Raw genomic sequence first — 24508 nt, 5'->3', positions numbered from 1 at the left:
AAAAAAAAAAAAAAAAAAAAAAAAAAAAAAAAAAAAAAAAAAAAAAAAAAAAAAAAAAAACTTAAAAAAAAGAAGAAATCAGGGCCTGGGACAAATCGGGTGCCTGAGAAGGTCAGGCCATCCTCAGGACAGAGTCGCAGTGCACAGGCCCTAATTCAAAAGGCAAGTAGAGCGGACACTGGTCTTAGCTTCCCAGAGGGAATGGGGTACAAAATAATGTTGGAGCGGAGCCCGTGACAGCAGCACATCCTAACAGCCCGGACCTGCCCTCAAGGCCCTTCTCACAGGATCCCGGCTCTCCTGTCCCTGTGCCAGGCAGGGACATGACTAGACACTGGCTCTCGGTTGAATCCCAGGAGTAGAACAGGCCTCACGGTCATAGCGAGTGTCTCCTGGTGTCAGAATGGTAAAAATAGCCTGGGGCTCCTCTGTTCTGGGACAGGGACACAGTAAGGAACCAGCCAGGAGAGCTGGGCTAAGGGCTGCCAGGAAACTGGAGAGCTGCTATAGCACAACACAGGGTAGTCAGCCTTCTTCCCAGCTGGGGAAGAGCAGGAGGGCAGAAAATTACAGGCCAGCCTCAACAGAGAACAAAGGGACAGATCTGCAGGGCCTTCAAGGGACCCTTGCTCACCTGCCCATTGTGAAGGTGACACCTCCATAGTACAGTGCTCAGACCTTCCTGAATAATACCTCCATGCAGGACGAAGGTGACTACATGCATCTTGTTCTAAGGCCAGAGACTAACCCCAGTGTCTTACACGTGTTGGACCAGCACTGAATACCAAGTTGCAGCCTATGCTAATTCTGAGAAGGCAGGTTTGCCTTCTGCAGGACAAGGTCACAGGGCTCCTGCTGAGCAAGTGCTTGCCTTGTCTGTGGCTCCAGGCAACTGGCTGACAAGCATGGCAACACTACAGGCCCATGTGTTTGGTTCACTGTGTAGACAAGCACTTGGTCACTTAAGTCACTTAAGAGGTAGCATGTGCTGTCATTCTGACACAAACATGAGGAGATAAGGAGTTACATGAAAGCCTGTCTCAGAAAACATAGAAGCAAGCTGGGCAGTGGTTGTGTACGCCTTTAATCCCAGCACTTGGAAGGCAGAGGCAGAGGCAGAGGCAGGCAGATTTCTGAGTTCGAGGCCAGCCTGGTCTATAGATGAGTTCCAGGACAGCCAGAGCTAGAGAAACCCTGTCTCAACTCCACACCCCAAATTCCAACAACAAAACACAGAAGCTAAGTAATAGGGGGCTGGCGAGATGGCTCAGCAGTTAAGAGTGCCAAGTGCTCTTCCAAAGGTCCTGAGTTCAAATCCCAGAAAACCACATGGTGGCTCACAACCATCCATAACGAAATCTGATATCCTGTCCTGGAGTGTCTCAAGACAGCTACAGTGTACTTACATATAATAATAAATTTTGGGGAAAAAAAAAGAAGCTAAGTAATAAAGACTAACAGCATTGACTAGATAGAGGCAGGGTATCACATGCTTAGAATCCCTCAAGTGAAACGTCATACCTAGTTTGAGGAGTGCAGAGGAGACTGCCTGACCCCATGACAGGCCAGGAGCTGCTGCTGAGAAGTGATGACAGACACTACCACTCACAGCCTGCACAGGCCGCAGCCTGGGTCTGTCTCAGGACAGGTTCACAGTGGGCTCAGCGACCTCTCCACTTTGCAAAACTGCTCTAAGTTTCAGAAGCACAAATGCAAGTGATGTCTGGCAGATGGTGAGGACGTGGCCTAGAATGCCCAGTCACTCATGGAGTTAAGCCAAACACAAGGCAGAGAGGATCTTGGCCATACTAGGTGGTCAACTTGGTGCTCTGGGGGCCACAGAGCCCTCCACACATTCAGCTGGGGGTGCAAGAATGGAAACATACAACAGATCCCAACCCCACCCCACCCAGGAAACACAGGTCACTATTCACAGCAGGCAGCATCTATTGTAGAGACCCAGCTGCACTGTCCAGGTTGAGAGCAGCACTCACCGGATGATGTCTGTGTACTCGCGGTCCTTCCCCTTGCTCTCCTTCCATTTTCTGTACATCACCGAGGCGTCTACGTTGGCAGGCGAGAAGGTGTTGGGCTCATTCAGCAGCGAGATTACACTCAGGAGGATGGTTCTGTAGGGCCGTGGGTGCAAGCTCAGCTCCCCATAGACTCTGGGGGCTCCAGACTGGAGCGGGGAAGAAGGGACCTTAGGGTACAGGGTGTGGGGGTGGTGGTGCCCATGGTGCAACACCATGGCAGTTCTCACCTGACATTCTGTGTGGGGTTCCACCGCTCCGAGGGCAGCTCCCCACTCTGTGGGTCGTCAACTGGGGGATGGAGAATGGAGATGCACACGTCCCCTGTCTGTAAGAGTGACATGGGTTAGACGAGGGGTGGGCACGTGCAAGGGAGGCAGGAGGTGTGTGTGGTGGAATGTGCCTGAGGCAGGCATCTAGTGTCTTACCTCATAGATGTTTGGGTGCCACATCTTGGTGAGGAACCGGAAGGCTGGTGGGGAATACGGGTAGTCGATGGGGAACTTGAGGCGAGCCTAAAGATGGTAGAAAATGGGGTGGCTCAATGGTAGCCCCTTGAGCACTGGAGTTAGGGGTTATGCCCAACGGGGACAAAAAGTGGTAGGCTGACTCTGGTGCTCAGGCCCTGAAGCCAACCCCAGTCTCTGTACACTGGAACACACAAAGCACCTCTGTGACCTGACATCCAGGTTAGGAAAGGCCAGGCAGTAAGTATCACGGGTGTGGACTAGCTAGAGGAGTGAGTCAGCAGGTCTCCCGGACAGCCTCAGGCCTCAAACTAACACCACCCAAGCTCAGTCACCAGACAAACTGGAACCATCTGCCTGGCCACAGCAGTTGCTTGTGGCTAAAGTTCACCCTGCCAACTGCCCCCCAGACTTTGGACAGGTAGAGAAGGCCTGAGGTTAACCCTAGCCTTGGGACTCCCCAAAGGCAGCTTCTAGTGTCCCCTGGACAAGGAGAGCCTTTAGGGAGACTGGCCTGTGATCTCAGAGCTAGCCAGGAATTCAAGCTAGAGGACCTGCCTGACACACACAAACCTAGTGTGGAATGTCAGCCCTGATGTTTCAGGAGAGCAGGGGAAAGTGGAATTGCTGGAACACCCCTCACGTCTGTGGCTCCGGACGCTTGATAAGGACAAGCAAACAGGCTCAGGAACAGGAAGGGTGCTCCCAACCTCTTCCTGACAGCCCCAAAGTGAGACAGGCTGGGTTGTCCAGATGAAGCTCTTATAGCTGCCCCCTGACAGAATCTCCCCATGTCTCAGCCACCCACACCATACAGGAGGCTCCCACGCTGGCAGACTTGATTGACATCTTGCAGAGCCTCATAAGCTATCTTAAGAATAATGTGAGCCTAGGAGGCTCTACCCACAATCCTTTACAGATGAGGAACAGGTCAGGTGAACTTTTCCTCCTGGCAGCTCCTGGAGACAAGGTGCTAAGAGCATATGGGTATTTCTTTTTCTTTTTTCTTTTTGGTTTTTCGAGACAGGGTTTCTCTGTATAGCCCTGGCTGTCCTGGAACTCACTTTGTAGACCAGGCTGGACTCGAACTCAGAAATCCACCTGCCTCTGCCTCCTGAGTGCTGGGATTAAAGGCATGCACCACTACGCCCGGCTGAATATTTCTTAATTCAGACCACGTTCAGGTGGGAGGCAAGGGTGTCCACACGTGTATTCCCCCCATTCTCCACATGCTGTACCTGGAAACCCTAAGTCAAAATTACCCTCAATTAGTAGACGTGTGGCTTTCTTAAGCACTGACCAGGAAGGGCGAGGACATCAGCCACAAAGGAAGACACAGAACAAGTATCTGCCATGGTCCTACTAGGGACCCCAGATTGGCTGGGATTTGTGCATCCACCCGGTCCTCATCTTGTCCCTTTTGGCCCTGGCATGAGATTCTGTGATTCTGCTAGTTATTCTAGCCCCCAGCAAGCAGGATGATCTAACTGTGCAGATGTGGGTACCTATAGCTGGCCACACATTTCCAGTGTTGGAGGCTTCCCAGTGCTCCCTGCTCCCAACCACAAGAACATCTGGTGCATTGAGCCTGCAACCACCAGAGGGCAGGCGACACTGTCTAGAAGGAAAAATCAGGCCCCTAAGAAGCCACCTGTTCAGTGGAACCTGAGAAAGGCTGTCAGGGCGGAGCAAACAGAGTGCTCTAGGGTCCAGGGCCCATGGCAGGGACCCAGGGTGTGGCTCCAAGATTCAGGGTGGGCCTCCACTGCCCCCTTGGAAAGCATTACATAAAGCCTGGTTGGGCTAAAGGTGGCTGTTGTCCAAGCAGGCACGGCTGCCAAGGCCCTGTCAGGCCTCTACTGGAACTAAAGCAGGTGGCTGTCCAGGCTACACGTCCCTTCCCTGGGGACACATCGGCCAGCGGCTGCCCTGGTTCTGTGTTCCAGCGTAGGGAACAGGCCTGGGGATGCCAGCTAGCAGCTGCCCGTGGTCTTTTATGTCTTGGGACCACCTAAGAACCTTTCCAGGTTTCACCACATGCTGGTAGGGCGAGGCACAACCTGGGAATACGCTTGCCAGCAGGGGGCTCCAGAGGCGTCTGTGTCTTGGGGTAGGGGGAACTACCCGGGGACGAGGCAAGCAACTGTCCCCGGGGAGACCCTTCGCCAGAAGCATGCTGAAAGGGTGGGGACGACAGGGAAAGATCCTTTCCCAAGTACAAGTTTAGTCCAGTGCAGGACAGCCTGGGAACACGCTGACCAGCAGCAGGCTCTAGAGGCCCCTGCGTCTCGTGGTGGGGGTTGCCTGGGCATGCGGCATACATTAGCTGTCCCTGAGCCTGTAGCCTGTTGGAGGACAGCCTAGGGAGACCAGTCCCCGGGGTAAGGTCAGCACGTGCCCAACAAAAAAGGGAGGAGCCGCTTTGCACGAGGGGCCGGAGCCAGCCTGGGAGAGGGGCAGGCAAAGGGAAACTGAGGCTCCGCTCACCTTGAAGTAGCCGCCCTCATAGTAGGTGTTGGGGGGCCCGAAGATGGCCACCTCCCAGTTGTACAGGTCGCCCTCGTCCACCAGCGTCACCCGGAAGCCCTCCACCGGCTCCTCCTGCAACCCCTTCAGTTCCAGCAGCAGCGCCTTCTGCGAGCTGGGCACCAGCGGCCGGGCCATGGCGGTGGCGGCGGCGGCGGAGGGGCCCGGGGCCGGGCCGGGCCGCGGGACCGGCGCGAGCTCGCGGGACGGACCGGGTCGCGCGCCGGCAGGGGGAGAGCCGCCGCCTTCCTCCTCTGCGCCGCCGCCGCCGCCGCCACCCGGGGACCCCGAAGGCTCCACTCGCTCTGGCGCCGCTGCCCGCCCGGCGCTAGCTACGGCCCGACCCGGCCCGCGCCTAACGCGCCTGCGCGCCGCAGCCGCCGGGCCTCGAATGCGCCTGCGCACTGGCTCCCGACCCCGAATGCGCCTGCGTGCCACACCCGGACCTCGAGTGCGGCTGCGCGCCGCTGCTGCCGGACCGGAAATACACCTGCGCGCCACTGCCGGGTCTAGAATGCGCCTGTGCGACGCCTCCACCGGGTCCGGAATGTGTCTGCGCGCCCGCCCGCGGGGCACACCGGGAAGTGTAGTCGTCGTCCCCCGCCCCGCCGCGCAGGCGCCTTGCGTTTCCGAAGCCCCGGAGGCCGCCGTCGCCTCCGGCCGGAAGAGCTCCGCGGATGCCTGTGTGCGGGCTGGCGGGCAGGGCAGGGCTGCGCGCTGCGGACCGGCAGCTGCGGCTTTGGGGGCCTTTTTTGTGACGTCCAGGGGGCGTGGTTGTGGGTGGGGGATTGGGCGTGGTTTGTGCGGAAACGGAGCAGGATCCGCCCTTGTTTCCCAGTATGAAGCTTTAGATGGCCCCATTTGGTCTCTATGGGCTCAGGTAGGAGGGCCCACGGAATCGACGACTTGGGGTTTGCAGAACGGGCTTCCAGGAGGTGGAGTCTGAACCCCTTCCCTGGGAGGATCTTTATGTCAGACTGACCTTTGACCACACCCTAGTCTTGCTTAAATCGACCAGAAAGTAGTGGTGAGGCATCCCCCCCGAAAGTTTACAGGATCCGGAACAGACACGCAAAGTCCCTTAGGTTGTTCAGCACAGACACCCATAACTCCTTTCTTGGACATTTGGTCATTAGTATTGGTGGTGGCAGCATATTCAAGCCTTGCAGCAGTGTGTGTGTGTGTGTGTGTGTGTGTGTGTGTGTGTGTGGCGTACCTGTGACCTCTAGGGGTGGGTGGTTCTGGCCCTAGGCTGTGCTGGCCACTCACCCTGAGTGTGGGCGTTCTGGAGGACTACAGCTGCATCAGCACTTGGGGCTGGGAAAGGGCGGCTCCCCACCACAGGTGTTTCAACATCCTGTCGTGTCGGGAATAGCAGGTAGACCTGTTTGGGGACAGGGAAACGGTGTCAAGGTGGGGCTGGTTGATATGACCAGGGAAATGCCCAGGGTCCAATGCCACTCGTGTGGCATTGTCCTCCCCCGGGGAGCCCTGGGCCCTTGGGCTAGAAGGCTTTCTAGTCACGCTCTTTTTCCAAGGACTTCCAGAAGTATCTGCCCCTGTTGTCCACGTCAGACTGCCTATCTTACACTGTCACCTAGTTGTCAGCACATAGCAAGTAGCCCAGGCTTTCCTCTTGGTGTGTCTGAGATGACCACTCCCACAGCCTACACTTAGGAAGCCCTTGATGTATAAACAGACAGGGTGCCCCTCCCTTCAGATGGAACATACTTCTCCCTAAGCCCAGGCGAGCCTGCACCTGGGCTTCAAAGACCTCCTGAGTGCTGGGTGTTGAGCATCTGGGAAGGGTGCTGGCCTGGCTTCCGGTGACTGGGGTCACCTACCTTGGCATGTTAGGACATGGATGTCATGACCCAAGTCCCCAGTCACAGACATTGGTCATCTGATGAGGATAATTCAGGTCTCTTCAAAGCAAGGGGACATCCAGTCAGAACATTCTGGCTACCCCCACCCCAAGCTGCAGGGAATGGGTCAAGATAAGCCTTAGTCCTGGTCACATCCTAGGAACAGAGCTAGGAGGTCTGGGCAGGGGTTGTGGGACCATTTCTTCCCATAAGACTCTGAAAACTATGACATTCTGGAAAGGTGAGGCCTCCCAGGGGATGGAAGATGCTGAGAAATGTGCTTCCAGTTGAGACAGGTTTTATTATGTAGTCTCGGATGCCCTGGGACTTTCTGTGTAGTCGAGGGTGTGTAGTTGAATTCATAGTCCTGTCTGCCTCTGCTTGTATGTGCTGAGATTAAGGGCATGTGCCACCATAACTGGGCTTGGATACTCAGTCTGTAATCTAGATAAGTTTAGAATGTGTGATCCTTCTGTCCCAGGCCCCATTTCTGTTAGTGTTCCTGGATACAAACATACCTGACTTCCCCTAGACAGGAGGCTGTGGAGTTTTTGTTTGTTTGTTTGTTTTTTTTTAACACAGGGTTTCTCTATGTAGTCTTGGCAGACCTGGAACTTGCTCTGTTGATCAGACTAGCTTCAAACTCAGAGATCCACCTGCTTCTGCCTCCTGAGTACTGGGATAAAGGTGTGCATCATTTGAATTGGGCCTTTTGTCACCTTCCAAGGAACAGCTTTTTTTTTTTTTTTTTTTTTTTTTTTGTTTTGTTTTTCGAGACAGGGTTTCTCTGTGTAGTCCTGCTGTCCTGGAACTCACTCTGTAGACCAGGCTGGCCTCAAACTCAGAAATCCACCTGCCTCTGCCTCCCAAGTGCTGGGATTACAGGCATGCGCCACCACGCCCGGCCCAAGGAACAGCTTTATGTTCAAGTTTAGGTTCATGGTAACCTTGGATGTAACTCTCCAAAACCAGGCTTCCCATTTGTAAGAAGCGAAGAATGAAATAGTATAGAAAATTCTTGCTGGCGCAGGGCGGGGCTTTAGGGTTGGAGCTGGAGCTGATGATAGGCTGGGGCTGGGCTGGGGTTGGGGTTGAGGCTAGACTGGCACTGGGCTGGATCTGAGGCTGGGGTGAGTTTGAGCTGGGTCTAGCTTGGATCAGGGGTGAGGCTAGGCTGGTGCGGGTTGGGGTGGATCTGGGCTGGCCTGGGTTTGGTGCTTGTAGATAGCAGAGCTGGCCCAGCAAGCATGAAATCCTGAATTTCATTCCCAGCACCACATAAATCAGGCTTGGTGGCTCAGACTGGATATCTTGGCACCTGGGAGGTGGAGGCAAGAGGATCAGGAGTTCAAGGTTATCCTCAGCTACATAATGAGATGGCCAATCTGGGCTCTACAAGACTGTCTCATTAAAGAAGAAATGTGTGGAACTCTCTTGTGTTTATATCTCAGTGATATCACAGGAATGCACATGATGGGGTTTGGAGGCAACAGCTAAGCATACGGCTATGGCTCTTTGAGGAAGAGGGAGGCTGCAGGGCTACTTGCTTTGCATGGACAACTTTGCCCAAAGGAGATGACTGTTAATAAATCTCTGTGTGGTCCCCAGAACATGGGACCTGCCACCTCCATGGACATGCTGGAGGAAACTGGTAGGTGGGTCCGAGTGTAGTGTCTGGAATTAGAGACTCCTAGGACCCTCAGAGGGAGGCAGGAGGGTGAGACAGAGAGACCGTAAGATGATGGTCTGTAGGTGCTCAAGAGGGAGGAAGGAGCCACTTGCAAAGATGTTGCCTCTCTGCCTTTGGATGTGCGATGCGCCGACTGTGGCTGGGTTAGTGAGGTGAAGGTTTCTGGCTTCCTTGGAAACTCAGTTGTCACATGATGTTTTGCTGGGGCAGACAGGTAAAGCATGTTTTGCTGAAGCGGACCCAGGCAAGAGGATAGGTGATGTTTAGAAAGACTATATGACTCCACAGATGAAGTGGAAACATTGGTGCTTTGCTCTGCCTTGCTGTTCTTTGCTGACAACATGTGTGTGCTGCTTTGTCTTACACTGCGTTGCTGAGCTCCGTTTGTGGTGACTTTGTAGAGAGACCAAAGAACTCATGAAGTTCCTGCAGCTTCTTGCTGCTGCTTCAGACTTGGGCTGGTTGGTGAACCTTGTGGTTTCTTGTGGACTGAACTACCCCTTTCTGTTTCATGTGTGGTATTTGCCGAGTGGACTGGACTGCAGCTGCCGATTCCTGTTTGGTGTTTGCTAGTGGACTGGACTGAGAACAATGAAAGATTGAAATTACTCCAAAGAATTATTTCTAAACAGGTGCACTTCCCCATATCTTAATAACCTTTCTTTCCCATTATCTCTGGTGGGTGATGGGCTACAAGAGAGGTTGGACCCTTATTAAAGTAGGTTGTGAAAAAGACATCCAACAAGTACAATCCCTGTACCTGGGGCCAAAGGGAGTGCAGCAGAGAAACAGCCCGTATGGATAAAATAAGTCTGCCTGGTGGTGGTGACGCACGCCTTTGATCCCAGTACTCTGGGGACAGAGGCGGGTTATACTTCGGAGTCTGAGGCCACATTGGTTCTAGGATAGCTAGGGCTACAAAGAGAAACCCTGTCTCAAAAAACAAAACCAAAAAAACAACAAAAATGGTCTGGAGAGATGGCTCAGTGGTTAAGAGCACTGACTGCTCTTCCAGAGGTCCTGAGTTCAATTCCCAGCAACCACATGGTGGCTCACAACCATCTGTAATGGGATCCGATGCCCTCTTCTGGTATGTCTATGGCAGGTGGCTATAGTGTACTCATATAAAAATAAATCTTTAAACAGGAGGCCAGAACAGCACAGAGGATGACTGTGGGCATGGGAGCCACCACTTAGGGCTGCAACTCGAGGGATAGCTGTTGGGGCTATATATTATATACAGAGAGGAACTAAGAGAAGCGGGAATATTAATCACACATGGCTGTCTCCTCAGTGGAGGAGAGAAAGTCGAACACCTACGGAAGTGTTTCCATCCAGAAAGCCAAGAGAGGATGTTAATGACCTGGTGACCTCTTTGCTATCTGTGGAAGCAGGTCTCACACATCTTTTGCTGTAGAGGCAGGCCTCACCCAGATTACCCAGAATGATTATCCCAGACTCTTCCAGCCCTTCCATCCTTAGGAGAGATGCCACAGGGACTGTGTTCTGCTGACCCCCATGCTCTGTCAGGAGACTACACTACTTTCAGCTATAAAACCCACCCTCACAGTCATGTGGAGAGCTCTTGGGGCCTCTTCTAGAAACTTGGCAGAAATTTGACTGTGGGCCAGGGCAGGGAAGTGGCGCTGATAAGAATATTTGACAGCCTGGGCTACACAGAGAAACCCTGTCTCGACCCCCCCCCCCAAAAAAAAATTTACATTTGGGCTAATATAAAGCTCAAGATGAATACAGCTGAGGAACGTGCTCTTTGTATCTGGATGGGTCTGGTTAAGACTCTGAGTGCAGTAATCGAGGGAGGACCTTTGTTTATGCTTTGTCTGTTCCTTAGGACTGACATTATTCTTTGCATGTACTTAGAATGGTATAAAAGCAGGCTGGAGTCATGCTACAGTGTTGTCTAATTGTCCTTTCCTTTCCAATTCTCCCTCCCTTCCTTGACCTGGGTGTCTGAGTTGGCTTGGTCATGGTCACATGTATTTTGTAGGAGTTTCTATGTGGTCACACCTTAAGCTTTATTGTGCACTTGGAATTAGAGTGATTGTTGCTGGAAGTCTGACCCAGCATGATGAAGCCAGTTGGTGCCAGGTTTTCATTATTATCACTTCCAGCAGTTCAACTCCTTGTTTGACACCTGCAGAGACTCCCTCAGATAGCTGGTGTCAAGGAAGTCAGGGTGCTCTGTGACCAGTGGTGGTGGGGAAAGCGGGACACATCCAGACTCTTAATGCACTCCTCCTCCTGCCCCAGGGGCTTCATCACAACAGTTAGCCAAGTCCTGACGGACAGACTGCCTGAGCTACATGCAGCCTCACTCTGGTGTCCTGGTCCACGGGTAGCTTCTCCCTTCCTGTTATCTGCCTGGAGAGCTCGCGGAGAAGTAGAGTTTCTGGAAACCTCTTTTCTGGTTGGTGTTCATTGGCTCATGTCCCAGTGCTAAGAGATGGGAGAGGTTCAGTTTGTCTATGACCAAACATGGGATTTAGAAAGCACAGATGCAGCTGGGTGTGGTAGCTCCCACTGTCACTCAAGAGGATGGAAAGCTGAGGTAGAAGGGTCAAGGGTTTAAACCAGCCCAGGCAACTGAGACCTTGTCTCAAAATAACAAGGGCAGGTGAGGTGGCTCAGCTGGTAAAGCCACTTGCTACCAAAACTGACCTGGGTTTAGTTAGTGGAAGGACACATCTGATTTCTCCAAGCTGTCCTCTGACCATCACAGAATAAAGGTCTAGTAAACCCGAAAGAAGGCTGAGGCCTGGCTAAGGAACAGAGCCCCTGCCTCAAGTTCCCCAGTAAGGGATTGGGGGCGTGTTCAGTAGTAGAGTCCCAGCTTAGAATCCCCCATGAGGAGCTTAGGGGTACAGTCGTGGGGTCAGTAGAGACATGCTCTACTCGGAAATGGCCTGGTCTCCCCTCGCCTTTGGTGATTCCGGGGGACCTTGGGGGAGTTGCAGTGCATGGCCAAGGCCAGGGCGCTGCACACAGGTGACTAGCAAGGCTGAGTTGTTTTAGATTTTATTTCTGTGAGTGGGGTAGGCAGGCCAGTACAGAAGGGATTGAGCTGCAGGTGCTGGTCCTGCAGAGTCCAAGCAGGTCCCCCTTCCTGGGTGATGACCCTGTGCAGAATGCGGGTAATTAGTTTGCAGGTCCCAAGTCCTGGGCAGGTGGTGGGGTGTGGGTGCATTGTGGTCTTAGCCCACCGGCTTGACCTTGGCGATGAAGAGGGCTGCAGCCTTCTCCAGGAACTCCTCGCGGGCCATGGGCGCACTGGGTCGCCGCCCGCTTGCTGCCCTGTCCAGGGCACGTGCCAGGCTGTCAGGGCCCAAGCGCGAACCGGCCTCCAGGTAGTGCGTGGGTGCTGTTGCCATGTCTCCTGCGCTCAGCGCACCCTCCAGTGTGTCCAGCACGGCCTGGCCCACACGCCGATCGGCCACCGCAAGGCCAGGGTCCTCCAGAAGCTGGAAGAGGGCGCCAGCGCGTGCCACGAATTCCAGCAGCACGAAGCAGGACAGCATGCCGGTTCTGAAGATGCCCAGAGGCACAGCCTCATGGTCCCGGCACTGGATCTTGCGCAGCAGGGGTGCCACCACCTCCTCAGGCGCCCCGCCGTCCCTGCAAACACGCTTCAGCAGCTCGCTGTACGTGCGCCCATCCAGCCCCGGTTTCTTCTTGCGGCCGCTGGCACTCAGACACTCGTAGGCCACGCTCACGTTGTTGTTGAAGGCGGTCCTGCAGGGATAGTGGGATGTCAGCAGCCCCCAGTATGGCTGGCCACCTGGGTCTTCCCAGACTCACCTCAGCTCTTCATTTGTCTGCCTCTCCCTTTAAAGCACCAGGCGCCCCAAGTGTCTGCTTTCTTAAAATTTATTTAAGAGGTTTCAGAGATAGTTCAGATAGGCAGGCCTGCTCTTTTTGACGACTTAGGTTCGATTTCCAACACCAACGTTACGGCTCACAACCATCTCTAACTCTAGTCCCAGATGATCTGATGCCCTCTGAGGCAGGTGTTATGCATGTGTGCACATGGTGTGCAGACAGACACACATTCCAAGTACCCATACATATACAAATTTTAAATAACATTTACGATGAAAACGGTCTCTCTTAATCCCAGTACTTAGAAGCAGAGGCAGGTGGATCTCTCTGAGTTCAGGACCTTCCTGATCTATATAGTGGGACCTTGCCTTGATAACAATAATAAGCATACATGTGTTTGCATGGTGTTTGTGGTGGTCCAAGGACAACTTTTGTCTTTCCCCCTATTTTTTTTAAGGACAGGGTTCCTCTGTGTAGCCCTGGCTGTCCTGGCACTCACTTTGTACACCAGGCTGGCCTCAAAATCCCAGAGCTCTGCCTACTCTGCCTCTGGTGTGCTGGATTGAAGGTGTATGCTACCATGCCTGGCCCAGAGGACAACTCAGAGTTGGGTCCCCTTTATCTTCACATGCATTCCAGGAATTGAAGTTGGGCTGCAGAATTCAGCAAGCACCTTTACTGGACGAGCCATTGTGGGGACCTGTTGGAGACAGGGTCTCATATAGCTGGGATATCTTGAACTCTGACACTAAGGATGCTCTTTAATTGCTGATCCTCCTGCCCCCACCTCCTAAGTGCCATCATGATCAGTTTATATGGTGCTGGGGCTGGAACCAGGCCTTTCTGCATTCTGCCAACTGAGCCCTGCCCGAGCTCAGTGCCCATTCAACTGACTGGCAGGTGTGTTGGGTGGCATCTATGAAAGGATCATTCACTGTGCTCCCAGCACAAGGCCTGAGGGGGCAAGACTAGCCCTTACTGCCACCCCTTACATCTAAGCCTTAGTGTGGTGTCTTCATGCAGCCATCCCGTGGCAAGCCAGCTCTTTATTTTGAAGGAGCTCTCAGTAGCTGAGGCTTGAGCCTATGATCTTCATTGCCTTAGCCACCATGGCTGGCTTGTAAATAAAGTTTTACTGGGACAGAGTGGGGGATGGTGAGATGGCTCAGTGGGTAAGAGCACCCAACTGCTCTTCCAAAGGTCCTGAGTTCAAATCCCAGCAACCACATGGTGGCTCACAACCATCCGTAATGAGATCTGACTCCCTCTTCTGGAGTGTCTGAAGACAGCTACAGTGTACTTGCATATAATAATAAAGAGAGACACAGAGTCACAGAGTGGCCAGTCCTGACAGGAACCCATGGCTAAATCACATTCCCATCTGACAGCTAGTGTGCTGAGTCAGGCAGCTCCTTCTCTGGCCCCAGGATGGGGTTCTTCCTAGTGGATCACAGACGGGACCATGAACACAGCCTTGCAGAAAATTAAGACTCTGTGCTGGCTGATAGTCTGAATGCAGGACCTGGAGAGTAACTGTCTGCAAGTGGACCCCACTCCGGTTTGTATGTGGCTCTGCTACACAATGAGGGTGGTCTGCCCTACCCTGACTTCTGGGAGGCCACCTTGGATGCTTGACCTTCTGGAGTTGTGGATAGAAGGTGTTAATAAATGCTACCCACTGTAGTACATACCCAGAGGATAGACTGTCTTTTGTGAAGGTCATGCAGCAGGGTTCCTGCTGTGGTAAGAGCTATGGAGATGGTGAGGCCCTTTGTTACAGCAGCACAGCATGGCTCTTCCTGACTGATAAACCTGTTCACACACAGCCATCAGCTCTCTTGTCCTGATTCTAGCTTCTCTGACAGTGACAGCCATGGGCACAAGGCCTGGGCCCTTGACTGGCTCCTGTAGCAGGTCCAGATCTGCCTTCCAGGATCACTGGCTTTCTGGCACTGATTCTGTGCACTGGGTCTGCTCACCTATGGGATGGATGCAAACCACAATTCTACACTCCAGATTCTTGGAAGGATAGGTGACTTACGTGATCTTGTGCTAGCACAGGGGGTGGAGGAAGAGGGCCCCACCCACTTTGCCTTTGGCTGTTTACAGCCACAGGATGGATAATTATGGCCTGGAACAAGGACACCCACCTCTCAGGTGGCTCACATCTGCTCCTGGGGATCACCATTGAGTCACTGACAATTGGTGAGGCAGAGACAAGATGGTGAGCTCCAGTGGCCATGGTAGCACATGCCTTTAATCCCAGCACTTGGGAAGCAGAGGCAGGCGAATTTCTGAGTTTGAGGCCAACCTGGTGTACAGAGTGAGTTCCAGGACAGCCAGGGCTACACAGAGAAACCCTGTCTTGAAAGAACCCCCACCCCCCCAAAAAAAATGGCGAACTCCAGCTTTGGAGGAGCCTGGGCTGGGGCTCCACTTAGCACACTTCTTTCACAGTGTTGAGCACTGTGCACATGCAGTGGGAGCTCCTCCCCCACCCTTTCTTTCTTTCTTTTGGGACAGGGTTTCTCTGTGTAGCCCTGGCTGTCCTGGAACATACTCCGTGGACCAGGCTGGCCTTGAACTCTCAGAATCTGCCTGCCTCTGCCTCCACAGTGCTGAGACTGAAGGCGTGCACCTCACTATAAGGCTTCTGTCCCTCCTCCTGCCAGGGGCTTTCCCTGGGGCAGGGCTGGGATGATATATGAGAGCACATACTCCTGTTCCAAGTCTTTACACTCAGGGTACTCCTGGCAAGGATGGGGTGGGGTGGAGGCAAGGATGTTGACAGCACCCTGCAGGGTCTGGGGTGTCTCACAAGGAATGGCTCGTGGCAGAGGGAAGCGTAGGCCGGCTAGTCTTTCAATGCGACCAGCCAGAAACTCAGCTCTTAAGTCACATAGTTTTGCTTGGTCAAAAGAGCCCTAAGAGAGTCATGAAAATGACTCCCTAACAGCTTTGGGACAGTAGGGTCAGTGTCTCTCTCCTGCTACCATCATCAGCATGGTAGCTAGAAGGTTTGCAGGGGCTGCAGCCCACGGGTGTAACTCCTGGCTTGGCCTCTAGTGGCCAAGACTCCAACAATCTTCTGGATTGAACAATAACCCTAAGTGACTCTTACAGGCTGGCAGGGAGGTGACTGGTGGGGGCACCATGGCCGTGGCCTGTGGAGATCTGGGAGGGACTCCTCCCAGCTCTGATGCTCTGGTGGCCTCACAAACTCAGCCCCTCAGGTCTTGGGAATTGGACTGGCTTCTGCTGACAGGCCTCAGTGGCGAGGTTGCCATGCGTGCAGGCTTCAGGCTGAGCACTGCACAGGGACCCACTCTCTCCATACACATCGCTCACAGGGTCTTAGGTGGGGAACAGTGGTTTTCCCTGGGGAAGAGAGAGCCTAGCTCTGTGAGCCACAAGAGAGACGTGGCTGTGGCTTCTGGGGTCATCCCTGGATGCATCTCTAAGGATTCTACCTGCCTGCTGGCTTTTCCCCCCATGCCCTTTGCTCTCCTATGTGGCTGACAGTGGTATAACACTAGATCCTGGTGTGAGTAATGGCTCCAAGTTTGTGTCCACACAGAATCTCAGAATATGGTAAACACACAGCTTTCAGGGTTTCAGCTGTTTAAAATGAGGCCTTGCCAGAGGATGGCAGGTATGGATCCTGTGACTGGCCTGGTTGGGATGGTGGCATGGAAGCCAGGTAGTGAAGGACACAGAGACCTGGTGACATGATCACAAACCCTGCCCCAGATCCTCAGGTGAGGCTGTGACTTCACCTCACAGAGAACACTTCTGTTTTAAATCCCTAAGTTCACTGCTCTTCATCCCGGGGAGAATCTTCCGGATGCCCCCTGTAAGCAGTTTGTTCCTCCCCTGGGCACCTCGCGGTGTGGTCTCCTGTGCGTACTTCTCTGCTGATGCCTTCAGTCTCCCACTCACATCCCCCAATGCTGTCCCAGCTGAAGACTGTCCGTCCACCTTCCCGCTGGTCTTCTCCCTTTGTGCCTGTACCCCTCCCACCCTGGCCACATCAGCCCGCTATGCCCTCCCCTTCCCTTCTTGGCTACCATCTTGGACACTGAGCCCCTTCCCCCTGGTGCAGAGATGTCTGGTCTGCTCAGCTGGAAATGTATGATCTCTGGACTTTCACTTCCCTAGGGAAAGTCAGAGCTACTGTTGCCCAACATCTTCCACCTTGCGCCCCCCCCCGCCCCCCCCCCCCCCCCCCCCCCCCCCCCCCCCCCCCCCCCCCCCCCCCCCGCCCGGGAGTCTTCCTTCAAGCACCCTTTGTAAAGCCACTCCCATGCTGAGACCTCAGGCATTTGGCCATCCCCAGTCTTCCTCCAAGCACCCTTTGTAAAGCCACTCCCATGCTGAGACCTCAGGCATTTGGCCACCCCCTGGTAGATGATGCCTTAGAGATCAGCTTCCCTCATTCATTATGCAATGAAAAAGTGTCCTTGGTCATCTTCTACACTGGAACTGCTCCCACTGCGGAGCTCCTGCAGGGTTCACGTCCGGCTCTAGACCAGCCTGTGCTCTGCGGGTGCATTTAAGGAACTTTTGTCTGTGGCCTGGGGCCTCAGTACACAGGCTGTCCATCTCCAGGACAAGCATCACAGCTATTTATGCTACCTTGCTGGGCTTCTTGACCTCCCCAAACCCTGGGCTGCGAGGACAAAATGGACACAGGTTCAAAAGCACCCCCTCACCTGGAAGCCTCATGCAATAGACGGACTACAACCCCAGCACTTCCTACCCGGACCACAATTTCCAGTACACCCCGCGCACACTGCGGGAGAAATCGGCGCGAGGCGTGCCGAAAGCCTTAAACCTGCCCGTCCCACCGCCTCAAGCCGACCAGGCCCGGGAAAAGAGGAAGGACCACTACTCCCGGAAACGCCCCGCGCCGGCGACGAGTTGCTCCCGCGCGGGGCCTGTCGGGAGTTGTAGTTCTGGCACCCCCGCCCGCCATCGGTCCGCACCTCTGCGAGTGATGAGCCAGGCGAAGGTGCCACAGCGCGCGGCCCAGGCGCTGTTGCTGCAGGAGGAGCTGGCCCGGGGGCTCCCCGGCGCCTCCGTTGGTCGGCGAGCGTAGACCCATGTTCTCGAAGTAGTGCGCCAAGAAGGCGATGGGCTCCTCGGGCCGGATCTCCAGCACCTTTAGGAGGGCTGCGCGCAGCATCTCCGTCACGCCGACCTGCCGTAGGAAGTCCTCCTCGCTCTCAGCCGTCGTCGCCGCCTGAGACAGCGACGTCCGGCCACTGTCCGGGAAATTGGCCGCTGGTGCTACTGCCGGCCGCCGTTTCTCCACTGCCGCCATCTTTGCTGGGGGCAGCGGGACCGGAAGCGCCGCCATAATTCACGGCGCGATGAGGCGCCCTCCCTCGACGACCATTTTTGTTAAGGGCAGAGACAGCGGCCCCTCTCTCAGAGAGTCTCGGTAGTAACAAGCGCAGGCGACCTTCCCCCCCCGTGCCCCTGGCTCTCTCTGTATGCGTCTCTCCTGCTACTCCATGACTGCATCTGCTGGCTTCGGTCTGGAATTGTGAGCTTGCCAGACTTCAAAATGGTCCCCCAGGAAGGGCTTGGTTTCTGGCTTGAAGCGCGATCCCTTGCCATCTTGGTAGCGGGCAAGTCTTCCTAAGCATGGTCTCCTAGCAACCAGGCACCCTGGGTACCAGAGAAGCCCACAAAGCTCACCAGGAATCTAGGGCTGAAAGCGGAGTTCAGACCGTTTTCTGCGTTTGCCCTCAGACTCGGCCTGGGCTCTCCCGGGTTTTTGGCCCCACTTGGTCTCCTTCCGAGCGTTAAGGTGCCTGAGCGGAGTCTTCCCCAGATTCCCCTTCCTTTCCCAGACTGTTACCATTTCTGACCACCAGAGGGGGCTGCTCTCGTTGTAACTCTGAACTGCTGTGGCTCTCTAGTATCCTCGCAAGTCCCTCTTCTGTGTAATCTTTGGCTCTTTATCTACTGACATAACTTTTAATTCACTTGTCCGGCGTCCATACCGCTCTTCGTGTTTTCCCAGGTTACCCCCAAGTACTCTTTCTTTCTTTCTTTTTCTTTTTTCTTTCTTTCTTTCTTTTTCTTTTTCTTTTTTTTTTTTTTTTTAAGATTTATTTATTTATTATATGTAAGTACACTGTAGCTGTCTTCAGACACTCCAGAAGAGGGCATCAGATCTTGTTACGGATGGTTGTGAGCCACCATGTGGTTGCTGGGATTTGAATTCCAGACCTTTGGAAGAGCAGTCGGGTGCTCTTACCCACTGAGCCATCTCACCAGCCCCCAAGTACTTTTTCTAAGCCATTGGATACCTCCTTGGTTACTCTTGTTAAATGCAGGCAGTTCCCGACCTAGTATCCTGTTGCTTGGCCTACCAAGGTAAACTGGGATGTGTGCCTGTCTCCAGGGACTCTGGCTGTAGGGATAGGTGATGCACAAAGCCTTCCTATTCACAGTACGAATGAATATGCCAGTGGCTAGATACGGGGCCTTTATTTAGCTCTGGGCCAGCAGGCAGAAAAGCCCAGAAGCTCGGAGAAACTTAAAGATGTGCTAACCACCAAGGAAAGGGGCCACACTATCATCTTGATGCCCCAAATCCCGCAGCTGGTCACTCTCTGCCCCCTTTAGTCTGGCATAGTCGAGCTCTATAGGAGTGTACATGAGCTGGTGTCTGGGCGGGGACCTGGCCGGTAGCGTTTCCACAGGCGGTAGGCAAGGAAGGCCAGTGCGAGCAGCCCCAGCACCAAGCTGCCAATCCATAGGGCGACGATGGAGGCTGAAAGAGTAGGAAGAAAAGCTGCCATCAGTCCCAGTGCCTGTGGGCTCCACAGAGGGAGCTGTACACAGGCCCTTACAGTTCAAAAGTGGACTTAACTAGCCAGCCTCTACTTGGGTAGAAAACAGCCACCCAACCAGACATACTCAAAGACAGCATGGAAGAATGAATATACTTAAAGGGAAGCTTTGGTTTTTCAGTTAGGGTCTCACTCTGTAGCTTGGGCTGACATTGACCCTTCTGCTTCTGCAGCTCAGGTACTTAGATCATAGCTGTGTGCCATCATGCCAGCTTAGTTCTGCTCTGTTCTGTTCTGTTCTGTTCTGTTCTGTTCTGTTCTGTTCTGTGTTTTGTCTATTTTGTTTTGATTTTCTGAGACAAGAGTCTTCTATGTAATCCTGGCTAGCTGTCCTGGAACTTGCTCTGTAGACCAGGCTGTCCTTGAACTTTGAGATCCACCTGTCTCTGAGATTAATGGTATGTGTCACCACCACCACCTGGCTTTAGGTTTATTTTTTTAATGTTTATTTTTTGTTTGTGTGTGTCTGTCTGTCTGTGTGTATGATGCAGGTACACTTGGAAATCAGAGGAGGATGTCAAGTCTCTGGATACTGGGGTTACAAGTGGCTATGAGTATCTTGTCTCTGCCTCCAGGAGTGCCAGGATTAAAGACATGCACAAATACACCTGGCAGTCTTATTTGGATGTGCAGGAGTCCTTCGTGTTGATGTACATATGTGTACCACGTGCATATGGTGCTCTGGGAGGCCAAAAGTGTGGGTTGCATCCCCTGGATCTGGAGTTAGAGATGTTTGTGAGCTATCATATGGGAAGTGAACCCAGGTCCTCTGAAAGGCCACTAAGTACTCTTAACTTCTGAGACATCCCTTGCTTCAGACCCAATTAACGTGTTTTTAAAATCAACCATTAAAATGTGTCACAGTGGTGTGCACCTGTTATCTCAGCACTGAAGAGGCTGCGGCAAGATCATGGCCACTTTTAGCTATGAAGCAAGTTTGAAGCCAGCCCCAGGCATGTGAAACCAACATTAAAATCTTTTTTTCACTGTTTATTTCACTGGATCTCCCTGTCTCTGAAAGTCAGCAAGGTGCCTCGAGTTCTAAGTGGTCTTCAGACAGGAACGCATACTGAACATGGGGAAACTGAGGCTAGGCATGGCACAGACCCCTGCTAGTGTTTTAGCCCCATTTGTCCCTCCCTCCCAGGACCCCAGACTCACAGGGATTTGGGGTCACCGGGCCAGGAACATACAGACTGGTCACCTGCCCGCCAGGGTCCTGGCGGCACTGGAACCAGCCCTCTGTCATGGGACCTGGGGGCAGCATGCTTAGCCATGCCTGGGCCCCGGCCTCCTCCTTGTGGTAGGCTGCCAGGTCGCCAGGAGCCAAGGTCCAGCGCACAGTAAATCCGGGCCCACAGGATGTTTCACAGAGTAGCTCCCAGCCTGCCTCCAGGTCCTGGTGGATTTTCGGGTGGCAAGGTCCCTCAGAACTCAGAGTCCTAGGGCTGAGCTTGGAGTATGGAGGGGCAGAAGGCAGGGCGGTGGTGTGGAGCGCAGTGGAGACTGCCTCAGCTGTACTTGATGAGGTCAGGATGTAGGGCTCAGCAGAGGTTGTGTTGTGGGGCTTAGGTGAGGTCTGGCTCTGTAGCACTGCAAACAGAATCAGGGTTCTTCCTGCAGCCTCAGTTTTCCTCATCTGCAACCCAGATGAGGAAGAGTTCAGGACTCTTCCAGCACCCCTCCCCCATCACTCAAGAGACCTGGGGCATCATAGTAGTTAGGATCAGCGGCTGATGACCCAGAACAGTTAGTCGGTACTGGCTCTTATGTAAGTCTACCAGGCCACTGTTTATTTTATTTATTTACTTTGGTTTTTCAAGACAGGGTTCTCTGTGTAGCCCTGACTGGAATTCGCTCTGTAGACCAGGCTGGCCTCGAACTCAGAAATCCGCCTTGCTCTGTTTCCTGAGTGCTGGGATTAAAGGCGTGCACCGCCGCCACCACCAAGCTATGCAAAGCCAAGAATTTGTGAACAGAAAATGACGGGAATATCACGTTGGGGCTAGCACAGAGTAGGTCCTTATCTTTTTTTTTTTTTTTTTAAAATTTATTTATTATATCTAAGTACACTGCAGCTGTCTTCAGACACACCAGAAGAGGGCGTCAGATCTCATTACGGTGGTTGTGAGCCACCATGTGGTTGCTGGGATTTGAACTCAGGACCTTCGGAAGAGCAATCAGTGCTCTTAACCACTGAGCCATCTCTCCAGCCCGGTCCTTATCTTTTGAGTTAATCTTTTCTCTGGCTGCCTGTGACACAGACCTTGAACAGTTTTGTTGGGGATCTACAGGTGAGGACAACCAATCATGATCCAAGCCCCAGAGCTGCTGAGCCTAGAGGCAGGCAGGACCCAGTCTTACCTGGAATTTCCCTTCTATGGGTCAGCACCAATTTGGGCAGCTGCATGGTGACCTGGCAGTGAAGGGCAGGAGGGGCGGGGGTCCCCAGGGAGGGTAACAGCCAGCGTTGTGTCATTCGGAACAACGGCGTGCCCTCAGCCTCTTGCATCTCCTCCTCTTGCTCTGGTTCCAGGGCCTGGGCACCCTCCAGTCTCTGCTCTCCCAGCAGCAGGGCAAAGGAGAGACTGTTTGGGCCTGCAGGCCAGATGTTGTGGGCCGTGCAGGACACCACCTGGTCCTGTCCAGGTACAAGGAACTCCGGGGACACCACCAGCTGGTCTGGGAAGGCTGTGGATCGATAGTGGGCCCAGGGCTGAGCTTGGGGGTCAGGTCTGGGCCAGGCAGAGGGGAGTTTGGAGCGAGAGTGCACCTCTAGCCTCAGGTGGTTGGTCTACAGTGTGGGGGAGGCAGTGGAGTGTGGGGACTTGGGTGGGTGGTGGCACTGGTATGGTGCAAAGTCCTGATTCCCCCGGGGCGGGTGGCACCTAGAAAGGCGGAGTGGGCCTCACCATACACAAGGATCTTTACGGAGTGCTGGAAGCTTCGACTCCCGCAGGAGCCCACGCACACAGGAGTGCCTGTGTCTGACAGCATGCCCCGTACAGAGAGGATACTGCTGCCTGGGAGGGTCTGCACACTGCCCAAGCTGGTGTCCAGACCACGCCAATGCACCCGGGCTACACCCTCGTCACAGGACATGCTGCAGGTGATCTGGAGGGATGTGCCCATGGCCACAGCTACCTCAGGTTCCGGGGGGTTCACCTGGAAGGACTGCCCTGAGGAGTAAGAGCATTAAAGCTGTGTTGGGGCAACTGGGTCCCAGGTTCCAGCCCTGACCCTGGGTTGACACCCCAGGGCTCTCGTCCTTCGGCCCAGGTTCCTGGGCCTTGGTGAGAGACCAACCAGAGCCGCACATCCCCAGCCTCTCAAAGCCGTGGATTTTCACAGCACTCCCAATCTCTCCTCCCTGTATCCATTTGTCTCTCGAAGCCTGCTTCCCCCCCCCCCCCCCCCCGCTTACCTCTACTGAGCTGGTAGGGTACTAGGGCCAGGGCCAGCAGGAGGGCCAGGATAGACTCCATGCCTGCCTCTGTCTTGTGTCCGCCAGGGGAAGCAGCTTAAATAAGAGTGGGCCGGCAGCTTCCTACTGTCTGAGACCCTGCCTCTCCTCCCCCTTCTGCCTGCTCTGTGGGAATTTCCCAGGGGGCTTTCCCAGCCCGACCCTCACTTTGTAGGAGGCGAGAATTAGAGGCTAAGAGGTGAGGCAGGGACCCGGGAACACAGTCATTACCGATGGGGAGGGAAGGTCTGGGAAGGTTCCAGGCCCCGGTTCTATGTACGGGAAGGGTGAAGCTAAAAGCTGGAGGTGGGTCACCATGGTGGGTCAAGTGCATGGAAACCTGCCAGTCCTAGGCTGCCCCGCCCACCCTGCTGACTAGAGCGGTGCCTTCACTTCCACAGGTGGCCGCATGAGGGCGGCAGAGGGGCCTGGCCTGGTTCTGGATGGTGCGGGAGTTGTTCTGGGGCCTGAGTTCTACGCGATGTGTGTCTGGGATAAGTCACCAGTTGTCCCCTAAGTCTTTGTCCTTTCGTTGCAGGCCTGACAGAGCCTGGGGTCTGGGGTTGACTCACTTTGACGTGCAACATTGGAGACTTCGGTTTGGTGGATCCCAGGTTCAGAGTCCCTGGCATCCAGGCGCCCACCTGAGATGGTAGGTGGCTCCCTCTTCCATGCCAGATTCCTGTCCTGGAACACGTGCCACACTTCCCATATAGGAAACGTGACCTGTGGTCACAGTAGCCCAGAACAGTTCTGTATGCTAATGAGGTATCTAGAGGCCCTGAGGGATTAGCCAATAAACTTCCCTTCCCCGACATTCCTCCCTGCGAAAGGTATTTAATCTCTAGTGCATCCCGAGGAGGTGGGTTGCACTCTTTTTCCACGACGTACAATCAATAAACAGTTTGGAACCAAGGACTGTCTCTTTCATCAAGAACGCAGTAGGGAGCATGGAGAAAGCCTTAGACTACAGAGTCACAGCCCGAGTCTCCTGCAGAAGGCCCCTCTGCGCTCCCAGACAGCTGCTGCTAAGCCAAGGACAATCGTCTATGAGCTTTCTGGGCTCACCGTTGCCCTCAGCCAAAGGGCCCCCAATTCTGTTCCTAACTCCCCGAGACACAGTGCTGTCTGGATGTACAGGAGTTTGGGAGCCCCCAGCCCGTGGGCTTCTCATGCAGGCCCTGGGGACCCACGGCCCTCCATTTCTGACTCCTCCGTGTGGCTGGTTTTCCAGCAGTGGCTGGATGCCCAGGAGTCAGGGAACCCCAGCTTTGGCCTCCCAAATCTTAGACTAAAATTTCCCACCCCTGAGGTGTGTATTGGTGCAACGCTCCAGCCCAGCACCTGACAGCAGTGGCTCCAGCCCAGCACCTGACAAGCAGTGGCTCCAGCCCAGCACCTGACAGCAGTGGCGCAGGGTGGATGAAGTCTAGCGCTCTTCGTTTAGCCTTCCCCGAGTGGCTGTTCCCACACTCCAGACATGGACCAGTGGATCCTGGGCTTCACTCTGGAGTTCTGAGGGTATCATACATTCTTAGGAGTGCTCCCTCACTTTCCTCTGAGGTCAACACACCCCCTCTCCCACGCTTCCCTCCTGGTTCCTTGCTGAGGAACACCAGCTGCACATCGACACCCCCAGACTTGAGGGGCTAGCCGAGAAAGCAGGCTACTTTCTTGTGTTCTTTTAATTTTTTCTTTTGGTATTTTCGAGACAGGGTTCCTCTGTGTAGCCCTGGCTGTCCTGGAACTCACTCTGTAGAC

General features: G+C 54.1%; 3 protein-coding genes across 5 annotated transcripts in view; all 3 read right to left on the bottom strand.

Moving 5' to 3' along the window:
* Cdc34 (cell division cycle 34) overlaps window positions 1–5374 on the bottom strand; it is a 6911-nt gene extending 1537 nt beyond the window's left edge. For both annotated transcript variants that reach the window (XM_021204629.1, XM_029542337.1), the window contains exons 1-4: window positions 4988–5374; window positions 2462–2548; window positions 2264–2361; window positions 1995–2129 (exon numbers count right to left, since the gene is read on the bottom strand). In XM_021204629.1, the coding sequence (XP_021060288.1) occupies window positions 1995–2129; window positions 2264–2361; window positions 2462–2548; window positions 4988–5164 (497 nt within the window). In that variant the 5' untranslated portion in view covers window positions 5165–5374. The remainder of the gene's footprint in view (window positions 1–1994; window positions 2130–2263; window positions 2362–2461; window positions 2549–4987) is intronic.
* A 6230-nt stretch (window positions 5375–11604) lies between these two features.
* Window positions 11605–18242, bottom strand: Tpgs1 (tubulin polyglutamylase complex subunit 1). Its single transcript, XM_021204628.2, has 2 exons — window positions 17404–18242; window positions 11605–12331 (listed from the first exon to the last, which is right to left on the bottom strand). Exons 1-2 carry the CDS (start codon window positions 17775–17777, stop codon window positions 11794–11796), a joined length of 912 nt encoding a protein of 303 aa, XP_021060287.1. The 5' UTR covers window positions 17778–18242; the 3' UTR covers window positions 11605–11793.
* Window positions 18243–18899: 657 nt separating this feature from the next.
* On the bottom strand, window positions 18900–22817 carry Madcam1 (mucosal vascular addressin cell adhesion molecule 1). Of its 2 annotated transcripts, XM_021205625.2 has the most exons (5): window positions 22709–22817; window positions 22197–22463; window positions 21649–21975; window positions 20446–20877; window positions 18900–19205 (listed from the first exon to the last, which is right to left on the bottom strand). In XM_021205625.2, exons 1-5 carry the CDS (start codon window positions 22767–22769, stop codon window positions 19075–19077), a joined length of 1218 nt encoding a protein of 405 aa, XP_021061284.1. In that variant the 5' UTR covers window positions 22770–22817; the 3' UTR covers window positions 18900–19074. The 2 variants fall into 2 exon arrangements, with proteins under 2 accessions (XP_021061284.1, XP_021061286.1); XM_021205627.2 differs by lacking the exon at window positions 20446–20877 and having other exon boundaries at window positions 18905–19205.
* Between the last annotated feature and the right edge of the window lie 1691 nt (window positions 22818–24508).

The sequence above is a fragment of the Mus pahari genome, chromosome 9 (genome assembly GCF_900095145.1).
Source record: "Mus pahari chromosome 9, PAHARI_EIJ_v1.1, whole genome shotgun sequence".
Classification (NCBI taxonomy): domain Eukaryota; kingdom Metazoa; phylum Chordata; class Mammalia; order Rodentia; family Muridae; genus Mus; species Mus pahari.
This window is presented reverse-complemented; position numbering and strand designations above follow the sequence as displayed.

Excerpts from the sequence above, each read along its gene's own strand:
- Madcam1 (XM_021205625.2), bottom strand. The coding sequence starts at position 22,769 with ATGGAGTCTATCCTGGCCCTCCTGCTGGCCCTGGCCCTAGTACCCTAC. Across the intron at positions 22,464-22,708 it reads ACCCTACCAGCTCAGTAGAG|GGCAGTCCTTCCAGGTGAAC; the intron begins GTAAGCGGGGGG and ends CTTACTCCTCAG. Across the intron at positions 20,878-21,648 it reads CCATAGAAGGGAAATTCCAG|TGCTACAGAGCCAGACCTCA; the intron begins GTAAGACTGGGT and ends TTCTGTTTGCAG.
- Tpgs1 (XM_021204628.2), bottom strand. The coding sequence starts at position 17,777 with ATGGCGGCGCTTCCGGTCCCGCTGCCCCCAGCAAAGATGGCGGCAGTG. Across the intron at positions 12,332-17,403 it reads CTGGCTCATCACTCGCAGAG|GACCGCCTTCAACAACAACG; the intron begins GTGCGGACCGAT and ends CTATCCCTGCAG.